At 35.2% G+C, this 12583-nt stretch overlaps 1 protein-coding gene across 1 annotated transcript in view; it reads right to left on the reverse strand.

Moving 5' to 3' along the window:
- LOC126891930 (E3 ubiquitin-protein ligase ariadne-1-like) overlaps positions 1 to 12346 on the reverse strand; it is a 38252-nt gene extending 25906 nt beyond the window's left edge. Inside the window, exon 1 of the mRNA XM_050661278.1 lies at positions 11900 to 12346. Coding sequence (XP_050517235.1) covers positions 11900 to 12208 — 309 coding nt within the window. The 5' untranslated portion in view covers positions 12209 to 12346. The remainder of the gene's footprint in view (positions 1 to 11899) is intronic.
- Between the last annotated feature and the right edge of the window lie 237 nt (positions 12347 to 12583).

The following is a 12583-nucleotide window of genomic DNA, read 5'->3' on the forward strand; positions in this document are numbered from 1 at the left end:
TGTCGTAGTGTTTATTGTATCTTATTGTATTTTACGTATACATATTTGTAATATTTTGTTAGTTCTTCATATCTTCTGTAATGTTTTATTGCAATGAGCTTTGCTCGTAAATATATATAAATAAATAAATAAATAAATTACCACACTGACGCAGGGTTAATGTTCTCTTTGCTCTACCAGTTTTGAAAATAGGTAAAATAAAGCTCTCCTTCCAGGCATACAGATAAGATCAATGTTTTTAATAATCTATTAAAAAGAACAAACAAAAGTAACACTACTGAACATACACACTAAGAAAAATATTCGGTAGTCCATCTGGGACCAACGATAACTTATTAGGAAGTTTAAGAATTTCATTATTTCAGTTCTAGATATATCAATGCAGGTGATAGTACAGTAAAACCTCGATATAACGGACTAATTGGGGGACGGGGTGTCCGTTAAAGCCGAAAGTCCGTTATATAAAAATAAGCTTTAAACAAATCAAAAAACACTGTATTTAAATATAAATAAAAAAGACAAGTCACAAATAAATTGTATTTAATTGTCTTACTCTGAAGTGACGTTGCTGTTTGATATCGACGCGCCTGCCTTCGGTAATCCTGCTTTAAAAAAGGAATCAAGTTTTGTTTGCAATTTTGAAGTTTGCTGTTTTTTTTATAATCACTTCTCTAAAATTATGCTGCTCTCTTCTGTCCCCTGCGGTTTCTTCATCGTGCAATACAACCATTACATAATCTAAAAACTGTCAGCATTATATTCGTTTGGTTACCAAAATTACTCCCTGATCGATGAGTTGAATAATCGATGTTGTATTTTTTTGAGCAAAAAAAAGTACAGCAAAAAATACAGCTTAAAGTTGCTTTCTTCTGAACAATATTTTCAGAGGGATGAGCAGCAGCGTTGTCTACAATCAATAAACATTTGAAATTATCTCACTGCAAGTCCAAATTCTTAAAAAGAAACCAATTTTTGATCCTGTCCTTGCTGATTTTTCTTGAAGAATTCAATTTTTCATATTTTTACATTCAAACTTTTTTTACATTTGAAGGGATTTTTTGTCCGTTATATCTGAAGTCCGTTAAATAGAGGTCCGTTCTATCGATGTTTTACTGTATTAGAATATCCTGACAATTAGAAGCTGAATGGTCACCATGAAATAGTGAACTTAGTAGTCTATGACGAGTCCGTTTATCTTTTAGAAATTTCCAAAATGACTTGGGGGTTTTCTTTTATTTGATTATCAAAAGCTCTAGCACAGCTTGATAAGCATTCATTAGACAACCATTTACAGTGAGTTCATAAATTAGCAAAGTTTGTATAGAATACATCTGACGGTTCCTTCTTATACACTCATACTCATGGACAAAAATATCGAACATTTGGAAATTATCATGTGAAGTGAAATTTGCACTCCCAGTGTCAAAGGAATAGGATTTCTTTTCCGAATGCAATGTTTTGAATTGTCATATAAATTCTCGTTGGGATTTAGATCTGATATTGGCTATATGGTGGCCAATACAATGGTTTAAATTGAATCTCAACGATGTAAGTATTGTAACAAAAGAGAAATCTTGGACGACTGTCGTATAACAGTAAACACCTCGAGAATGACGTCATCGAATGATCTAGGCCTCGGCGGAAAGGAGGAGGGACTTCTCGAACGTACGATCCGTAGGCGGAACACGCTGATAGCTAGAGATGGGCGTCGATTGTTCCAGAATAACAACTGGGTATAAATACGAGCATATTTGTAAATACAGTTTAGTCTTAAGCTAAAGTTTGTAAAGTAAACTTGTATAAATATAAATAAAGTCGTATATAAATACGAACCGCTAGTTTTATTGTAATTATAAGTAATTACAATAGTCACGTTACAGTTGGTGTCGGTGTTCGGTTAACTTAGTGCGATATAAATAAGTGAATTACAGAGAGACTTTAAAAGACTTTTGAACTTTATTCGTCGGGAATAACCGGAGTGCGTTAATTGTTCGGTATTCGGAAAGACTTTAAAAGACTTTTGGACTTTATTCGTCAGGAATAGTTAAAGTGCGTTGATTGTTCGGTATTCGGAAAGACTGTTAAAAGACATTTTGGAAAGTACGTGTGTGCCGACCAAAGATGTTGCTACAAGAACTTACAGTAAAACAGCTCCGTGAACAGCTAGAGGAACGGGATCTGGACAGCAGTGGGCTCAAGATAGTCCTACAAGCACGACTCAAGGATGTCCTCACGAAGAACGGAGATGACCCAGAGACGTTCCACTTCCAGTCAGCAGAACAAGTAATCTTATCGAAATTAAAAACTGTTTCTGAAACGATCGATGAAACTTCTAGAAAAAGCGACGAGAAATTTGAAAGTGTTTCTCAAAAGATCGACGAAACTTCTAGAAAAAGCGACGAGAAATTCGAGAACGTTGCTAAAAAATTTGAAAGTGTTTCTCAAGTAATTAAAGACGTTTGTAGACAGAATGACGAGAAATTTGAAGAAGTTTCTAGAACATTCGATAAGATGCAGAAAAGTGTAGAGACCGTAGAAGAAAAGATCAAACAACTAGAGAGCATGATAACCGATACAAAAGTACAACCATCAGTTAATGCAGCAGCGTTAGATCCTGTAGTGAAAGATGAACTACCGAGAGACGAAACGTCGCATAATATGAGATTCAAATTACCACCATTCGATGGAAAGTCCTCTTGGTCCATATATCTTAGACAATTTGAAGCTATTGCGACCGCCAATCATTGGACCGAACAGGAAAAGGCTGTTTCCTTGACTGCTGCTTTGCGAGGTGATGCTGCAGATATATTAAGATCAATTCCTAAGGGTCAAGAAAATTGTTACCAGACCTTGTTCACTCGTCTAGAAAAACGCTATGGAGATGCCCATCTACAACAAGTATACAAAGCACAACTGCGAAGTAGAAGTCAACGAGCAAGTGAGAATCTGCAAGAATTTGAAGCAGATGTGGCTCGTGTGGTGCGGTTGGCTTATCCAGAGGTGCCAGACAGCGTTTTAGAAGAAATTGCAGTAGATACCTTCGTCAATGGGCTGAAAGATAATGAACTACAGAAAGCTTTACGACTAGCAAGACCGAAAGTTTTAGATGAAGCACTTGCTATTGCCTTGGAACACGAAGCAGCTAGCCAAGCTTCACGAAACAATCGAGTAATAACCGTGGAAAAAGGCGATAAGAGAAAAGATGAACGTTTGGTGGAAATGGTACGGAGGGTGATTCGTGACACGATGCCGAAGAGACGCATGAAGAGGGCTGGAAGAGTTGGTTCAAATACAGATGCTTCCTCGATACGGCCATGCAGTGAAAGTTGTAATCACCGGCTTAAAGTAGATGAACAGCTTTGCCCTGTGAGACGAACTACCGTCGTTAATGAGCAATGGCAGCCACAACAGTTACAAGAAGCCCAAGAAGACGATCCATGTATAAAAAGAGTATTGGATTGGATGCGTCGAGGTGAGAGACCTAGTTGGCAAAACATTAGTGCATGTAGTCCGGAAGTCAAGGCCTACTGGAGCCAATGGAATTGCCTGATACTAAAAGATGATCTTCTGTACAGAACCTTTGAGAACGATGATGGTACAGAATCTAAGCTTCAGTTGATTGTACCTAAAAGTAAAGTGTCAGAAGTATTGCGTCAGTTGCATGACGGTACATCAGGTGGACACTTTGGTATTACGAAGACTCTGCAAAAGGTTCGAGAACGGTTCTATTGGGTGAACTGTAAAGATGATGTAAGAAGATGGTGCCAGAAATGTGAACTGTGTGCATCCGGTAATGGTCCAGTTGGTAAAAAGAGAGCACCCATGAGACAGTACAATGTTGGCAGTCCTATGGAAAGAGTAGCAATCGACATTGCAGGTCCATTTCCAGAAACTGATGCTGGAAATAAATACATCCTGGTAGCCATGGATTATTTTACGAAATGGACCGAGGCCTATGCATTACCAAATCAAGAAGCTGCTACCGTTGCAGAGGTACTTGTTAAAGAATTCTTCAGCCGATTTGGTGTTCCCTTGGAGATCCACTCCGACCAAGGGCGAAACTTTGAGTCAGCTCTTTTCCAAAACGTTTGTAAATTGATTGGTGTCAATAAGACCAGAACAACACCCCTGCATCCTCAATCAGATGGGATGGTCGAGAGGATGGGTAAACACTTGTCCAAAGTTGTATCTGAAAATCAGCGAGATTAGGACCAACACATTCATTTATTCCTGATGGCCTACCGCTCGGCCGTAAATGAAACTACAGGTCAAACACCAACCTGCCTGATGTTGGGTCGTGAAGTTCGTTTGCCCTGCGACCTAGAGTTTGGTTGCGGACCTTCCGAGGAACATGTTGCAGGTGAAGAATACGTCGACCGCCTGAAGTTACGAATGAACAACATTCATGAACTTGCCCGACAACACATCCAGATAGCCAGTGACAGAATGAAAGATCAACTCGATGCAAGATTGAAAGCTTCGAAATAGGTGATCTTGTCTGGCTTTATAATCCACAACTTCGTCGCGGCTTGTGTCCTAAACTACAAAGACAATGGGAAGGTCTGTATGAAGTTAAGAAGAAAATAAATGACGTAATATACAGAATTAAGAAGTTGCCAAACGGTAAACCAAAAGTTATTCACATAAATCGTCTCGCACCATATGCTGGCTCAAATGAAACAGAGGAAGCCCGAGTCCTCCAACAGGAGATGAAAGATGCACCACAGCCAAGTTTTAAGGAATTTATGTCAAATTACGCAGAAAGAAAGAGTGCTAGATTCGGCGTGACCACAGAAGTTCAGCAAGATCTGTTTGGTGTTCCAGAAAACGTCTCTCTAGCCCACTGTGTTGCCCAAGACCTCGAGATGACTAAAGGAATCTCGTCCGTATTCAATAGAAAGTTCGGCCGCCTGGACGAGTTAAGGAATCAACAACCTAAAATTGGAAGAGTATTGCGATTGGAAGATGGTCCTCGATCTTTGCTGTATATAGTGACCAGGAAGTCTTATACGGACACGCCAAGCTACGAGAACATATGGCGTGCTCTAACTAATTTGAAGAAAATCGTGTGTAATTATGACATCAAAGATTTGGCTATACCAAAAATAGGCCATGCAGTAGAAAGTCTGGATTGGAAGATTGTGAGAAGCATGCTTGAAGTGATCTTCAGAGAAACTGGCGTACGAATTACTGTGTGTTGCATGAACCCGAAGATGTCATACCCTTCAAAGACAGTAGACTGCTATTTCTTCTTGAAGGGTGTATGCAGAGCTGGAGAGTCGTGTAGATTCCGCCATCCTGGGCCTTCATCTAGAGTTGCTGATCGGGACGCTCAGATCTTAAGAGGGGAGCAGTGTAACAAAAGAGAAATCTTGGACGACCGCCGTATAACAGTAAACACCTCGAGAATGACGTCATCGAATGATCTAGGCCTCGGCGGAAAGGAGGAGGGACTTCTCGAACGTACAATCCGTAGGCGGAACACGCTGATAGCTAGAGATGGGCGTCGATTGTTCCAGAATAACAACTGGGTATAAATACGAGCATATTTGTAAATACAGTTTAGTCTTAAGCTAATGTTTGTAAAGTAAACTTGTATAAATATAAATAAAGTCGTATATAAATACGAACCGCTAGTTTTATTGTAATTATAAGTAATTACAATAGTCACGTTACAGTATTCACTATTTTAGCGACATCAGGATTTATTTATTTATTTATTAACGGTTTCACCATTGTTCAAAAAAAGTAATAAAATAAATTATAAAATAGTTGACATAGTTAAATTCTAACATATACAATAAAAAACAATATAAAACATATTAAAAATATGATGTAACACCATAAACAAACTAAACATGATCAACACAATTTAACAATTGCCTAAAAGAATAAATTGAACTAAAAAATGGATCAACAGTATATGTGTTAAAGTGCCTAAGAGCTCTAGTCATCGGATCATTTCTACCATAATTAGTACGGTGATACTCAATATAGAATAAAGAAGGATTTCGTAAGTTGTAACTGGTTGTATTAATTCGGATTTCCGATAGTAATTCAGGACAGTTAACAAAGCCGTTAATTAGTTTATAAATAAAAACATTTCTAGTTTTATTCGTCTATTTACAAGAAGTGACAAATTCAAATGCTGAAGAACATCATTGTTGTTAAAATTATTGAGAATCTGCAATTTAAATCTAGTGTATCGAGCAAAACGTACTTGAATATTTTCAATTAAGACTTTGTCAACCTCATAATAAGGAGACCAAATAATGGAAACATACTCTAGGGATGATAGAACTATTGAACAATATAAAACTCGAAGAACGGATACAGAAAAAACTTTTGTATTCCTTTTTACAAAACCTAGAGATCTGTTAGCATTAGATGATAGAACACGCAGGTGAGATTTAAAATTTAATTGTTTATCAAAAATTACTCCTAGATCTCTCATCTCATCAACTCTAGACAACACATTTATACCAATATTATATTCATACAGATCTGTAGTGTAATTTTTTGAGAAACTAATAATATGACACTTGTTGATATTTAATAATAAATTGTTGGAAATAGACCATTCATATACTTTATCCAAGTCATTTTGTAGAATTTTACTATCCAATAAGTTCTCTACAATGTGAAATAATTTTAAGTCATCAGCAAAGAGTAGAAAGTTAACATTTTCAATTACAGATGATAGATCATTGATAAAGAGGTTAAATAATAATGGTCCACAATGTGAGCCTTGTGGTACTCCTGAATGAACCTGAATTTCATTAGATATATAACTGCCAATTTTTACACGTTGTTGACGACCATAAAGAAAGCTACTGAACCAGGTCACAATGCCATTCCCCAAACCAAGATTCTTCAACTTATATACGAGTAGGTCATGATTGACTCTATCGAAGGCTTTAGAGAAGTCTGTGTAAATACAATCAACTTGTAATCCCTTTTCAATAGCCTCTAATATAAAACTGTGATAACAAAGTAAATTTGTAACAGTAGATTTACTTGATTGAAAACCATGCTGTTGTGGTATAATTACATTTTTACATGCCCAATTTAAGTGACAAGTCACTAATTTATCCAACAATTTAGGTAAAAATCAGGAAATTTTTCCAAAGACAAGTTAAACAAATATAAAATGGGATAGGCTAAAGTAAATTTGCAACATTTAATTAAAAGAGCGGGGACACCATCTGGGCCAAATGAAGACTTGTTTTTTAATTGGTTAATACCTTCGAACACTTCAATAATACTTAGAGTTACCCTGTTCAAGTCAATTACATCAATAGAGGTAGTAGTTGGTAATGTTATTTTTTTATCTGAATATACTGTGCTAAAGTTTTCAGCAAAAAGGTTAACAACAGTTTGACCATCAGACCTACATTCATCATTTAAAAACATTGTATTGGGATAACCATTAGATTTACGTAAATTATTGACATATTTCCAAAAACAACTAGGATCGTTCTGAATATTTGTTTCAGTTTTAATCAAATAGTTTCTATGACAAATCTCACTCAGAGCTTTACATTGTAAGCGTAGTTCACAAAATTTATGATAGTCAAAAGGATTAAGTGTTTGTTTGTATTGTTCGTGCTGCATTTTTTTCTAAAAAACCAAATTTTTTAATTCTCTTGTAAATCATACTAGAAAAGTTGATGTTTTATAAAGTTTCAGTGGTACAAATAAATGAATAGCCTCATAGATAATGCTGTAGAAGAATTGAATAGCCAAATTAATATCCTTGATATTATACATATTAGGTCTGGATCCCGCGTATGAAAAAAAAGTTGATTAATAGCAAGCTGAAAATTTGTTAATAGCTTAAGGGTGTCTACACGGAAAAACTTTGATATATGGGAACACTGGAACAGGGGCAGTTTTAATTGTGGAACAGGTTAAAAATTTGGAACGGTCAGACCACGGAAACGGCACATTTATTTTGTCCGACAGAACAGACTGAAACTCTCCGAACAGAGATTAAACTCTTATGAAAAAATCAGACTGCTATTTATCACCTGTCATAATTCCTGTCATTTGACATATTCTACATGTTCCACTCATTAAAACGCCCATTTGGTGATAAATAGCAGTCTGATTTTTGCATGAGAGTTTAATCTCTGTTCGGAGAGTTTAAGTCTATTCTGTCGGACAAAATAAATTTCCCGTTTTCGTGGTCTGACCGTTCCAAATTTTTAACCTGTTCCACAATTAAAACTGCCCCTGTTCCAGTGTTCCCATATATCAAAGTTTATCCGACTAGACACCCTTAAGCTATTAAAAAATTTTCAGCTTGCTATTAATCAACTTTTTTTTCATACGCGGGATCCAGAGCTATATATGACCAATTAATATGAGCAAGATAATTATTTATACCTATAAAATCAATATTCCTAAAATCATAGTAGAAAGTCTCAATTGGTAGTGATGAACTAGAGATATCAGGAACTGTTACACAATAAGGTACATGATGAAAACTACTGTTAAATAGTATATCCGTTGCTTCAGTAATCTCACTACTCAAATTATGTGTATAAAGTAAGTCTAGAAAAACCCCACGTTTATTAGGAATATGATTCCGTTGATTAAAACCACATGCACCAAAAGAGTCAGATAAAAATTTACCATTGGATAAATCTGGACAAATCAGTTCAAGAATGTCATCTTTCAGCATCCAAGTGGCGTCCGGCATGTTAAAGTCACCAAAAATAGTAACTTCTGAGCCTAAGTGAGATTCACATACCTCCAGCACAATATCCACATGTTCTTCATATAGTCCTCTAGCTGACTTAGGGGGAATGTAAATTGTACCAAAAATGTGCTGAAGGTCACCATATTTGATACAAACAAATAGTTCTTCCAAATGAGCAGATACAGTAGGTATACTATAGGAATTCAAATATATACGAACTGCAATTAGGACTCCTCCACCAGTAGACTAATTGTTGACTTGTAGATCGTGATCCTTCCTATAAATATTAAACTCAGGAAGGTCAATTTCAATAGACGAGATTTCATCATTTAACCATGTTTCAATAAGACATATAACATCATAGGAACTAACACTAACAGCGAGTTTAAAGTTACTCAGTTTGGATTTCATACCACCAATATTTTGACAATAAACCATCAACTTCTTTTTTAGTTTTTTGATTCAAAAACTCCCCTTTTGCTAATAATGGGAACACCATTCTTATATCTAACTATCAAATCAGATTCACCTGCATTTTTGCGCTCCTCCAGTTCCTTATAAAAGGTCTTTTTATAATCTCGTTGAATAATGGTAAGGTCTGCATTGATTTTGATGTCCTTGTTGAATGGAATTAATTTTCTTTCAAGTTTCAAGCAAGATAATGCCACTGTATTATCTGTAAAACATACCTTTAATGGTCTTGGCTTATTTGTAATTTTACCCAATCTGATAACTCTAAACTCCCCAGGTTGGACATCAATGACTTATATTCATCAACATTAAAAATTAGTATATTTTTAGATCTGACACTTCTTTCCTGAACTTCTGCACAAATTGATTCATTCATCAGATTCTTACCATTGGCATTGTTTCCACCAGTCTAATTCCACCCACTAATTTCTTTAGTTCAACCATTTCATTGTGTAGCTCCTGAATCTGCTTCAACATTGTTGGAATCAGCAGCACCCCCTGTTCGCAATTTTTACACAAATAAGACAAGGTAACGCCTCTTTAAAAGTATGTATCTCCACTCTGTTTCCGTCAAATCACTGCACTTTCTACATATGTAGCTTTTACAGGAATCACAACAAATTGCTTCCTTTGGGTTATCCACAGAGCAAATAGAGCACTTTGAAATATTTGGCATTATGAAGATGTACGCCACTGGTCCCTAATTAATGTTACTGATAAACTGTAATTTGTGAATAACTTGAATGAAGCAAAAAAGTGGAACCAGTTTCTATAAAAAGTATATCCACTTAATTATTTTAGATTTTAGTAGATTTTATTTTATACTTTCCTTTGAAATTTTTCCAACTTGAAAAGATATTTTGTTTTCATAATTATATGAGCGTATTCAGCGCACTTTTCTCAATAGACTGGTACAAATTTAACACTGAACTTTTCAAATTAAACACCAAAAATACTTAAACAAAAACGCCTTACTTGAAACACATGTTTACATGCCAACTGCTTTATTAAGACTGCATTATCGTGCATTAGTATGAATCTGTCATATCCAATATGGCTGGTAAATGGCAAATCATGATCTTCTAAACTGTTTTGAATGTTCATATCAGCCATCACTGGCCCAATCACCTACACAAGTTCGGTATATCCTTTCCAAGCTACACCACTTGATAGCACTATGCCGCCACCACCAAAACTAACTTTCTGTATGGGGTTACAAGTAGCATACCCTAAAAGTGTGTCTCCATCATAGCAACATACTTCAACATTTGTGTTTTACAATGTTGAAGTAGGTTGAATTAAGTTTCATATTTTTGTAACAGTGTCTCCATCTAAGCAACTTTGTTGTACCAATATTGGAGTTTGTTGCCATGTGCGACAAGAGCCAACTGCTCCAAATTTCTTCATAGCCTTGTATTTCTTCCTTTCTCTGTAGAATTGGGCTTACAAATTTCTTATTTTTCATTTTGCATCTTCTATATTTTCACGTTTATACGGCTACAAATCTTGAACCAGGCATCATGTTTAGCTTCTCTGCATTTATAATTTCTGTCAGTTGAATTCAGTTTTGTCAGTTGAGAAGAAGAAGAATTCCAAAGACATGTATGTTGTTTATATAGTCTATTAAATTAATGCAGGCTTCTACAGTCCATTTAAATACCATTTTAATAACCAAATTCAGAAAACAAAACAAACAGTTCAAACCTGTCAACAACTAGCAACTACAACTAACTACAAGCCGTCCATACTGATGTTAACATTCGTTGCTGTTGCAAGATTTCCTTTGATCTATACCGCCAAAGATTTCCATTACACACAACATACTCCAACTGCGACATAAACATACTACAACACAGTATAACATAGTACAACAACAGCCAACTTTTATGTTGTTGTTGCAGTATGTTGTGATATGTTGCTTTGGTGGAGCAAAGCAAAGCAACATGTTGCAACTTACAAAGCTTAAGAAGGATAGTTGGAAAGGACAAAATGGGGTAGATTAAACAAGACTATTAGGAGAATAGCCCACTACGAACATATAATGAATAATATAGAAAAGAGACAAATGAACTGGTATGGACAATTGATGAGGATGCAACCCAACAGAATTACAAGTCCACGAAGCAAAGAACATCATAAAAAGAAAAAGAGGAAGACCAACAAAAAAATGGATAGAGCAATTAGTAGAGGCAGGAAAAGTTGAACAAAAATCATTGAAAATAATGGCACGAAATAGAATAGAATGGAAGATATGCGTGAATGGAAATTAAAATAGCTAGCCCAAATCCGACACCCTCATAGGGTAAAAGCAAGGAGAGAAGTAGAGAAAGAAAGAGTAGGGTTCAGATTTAAGTGAGATATCTATTTTCTGCTGTGAGTTAATGTTTTTTTATAAGTTTCAAAATTAATTGTGAATCTGAACAGTCTTATTATTTTTTACATGTTCATAAATAAGTACTTTTAGATTTGTTTTATACTGTCCCTCAGATTTCACAATATGCATACACCTGATGGGTGTCTCACAGTTGTTTGTTATTGATTGTGACCTTCAAATCAAATTTCATGTTAATTCTACTCATTGTGTAAAACAAATCTTTTGTTTTTGTTCTCAAAAGCCCCTATAGTTTTCCCAAGCTATTTCATTCCTTTTGCTTCAGTTTATGTAACAAATGTCAAGTTTAGGTCACAGGCTGTTTTAAGAGAGTAATTTAAAATAAACATTACCTTAAACAATTCATCCTGATTGCCATCAAAGAACTTTTCCATAAGCTTCTCCTTGTCCCAATTGAAATAATTTAAGAGAATTCTAGTAACTGTTGCAGGTACTTGAACTACTACATTGACCTCCTTAATGCAATCAATCATATGTTTAACTATTTCTTCTGTAGAAAGAACCTCATATTGATATTCTTCCTCGAAGCTTTGAAATTCTTTGCTGTTGCAACCTGAATCAGCGTCGATACCAAAATCTACATCGTCTCCACTGGTTTCATTACCCGAATCATCAAAAATCATGTCATCGTCTATATTCATAGTGTTTTATTGTATCATGTGGATAAAATATTATTGAAGTTATGCCACTCCACTGTCTGAATTTGTAAATTAATAAATGCCAAAATTATTGTTTTGTACATAGGAAACCACACTCGTATGTTTATTTGTCATCTGTCAACTGTCACTAAAAAATAGTGATTTCTATTAATTTCGTTAGGCATTTACTTCAATAGATTTCAATAATATGTCGTCACAGATTTATATAAGATTGAAAATAAATTCAGTTTCAATTTAAGTTTAAAATAATAACAAATTATAATAACTTGTTTAAATCATCAATTGCATTGAATTCATTGTGGATAAAATAATAATAATAACCAACATAATTTGTTCTTCTTAAAAAATCTATCTTTT

Source organism: Diabrotica virgifera, chromosome 9, assembly GCF_917563875.1.
Source record: "Diabrotica virgifera virgifera chromosome 9, PGI_DIABVI_V3a".
In the NCBI taxonomy this organism is placed as follows: Eukaryota; Metazoa; Arthropoda; class Insecta; order Coleoptera; family Chrysomelidae; genus Diabrotica; species Diabrotica virgifera.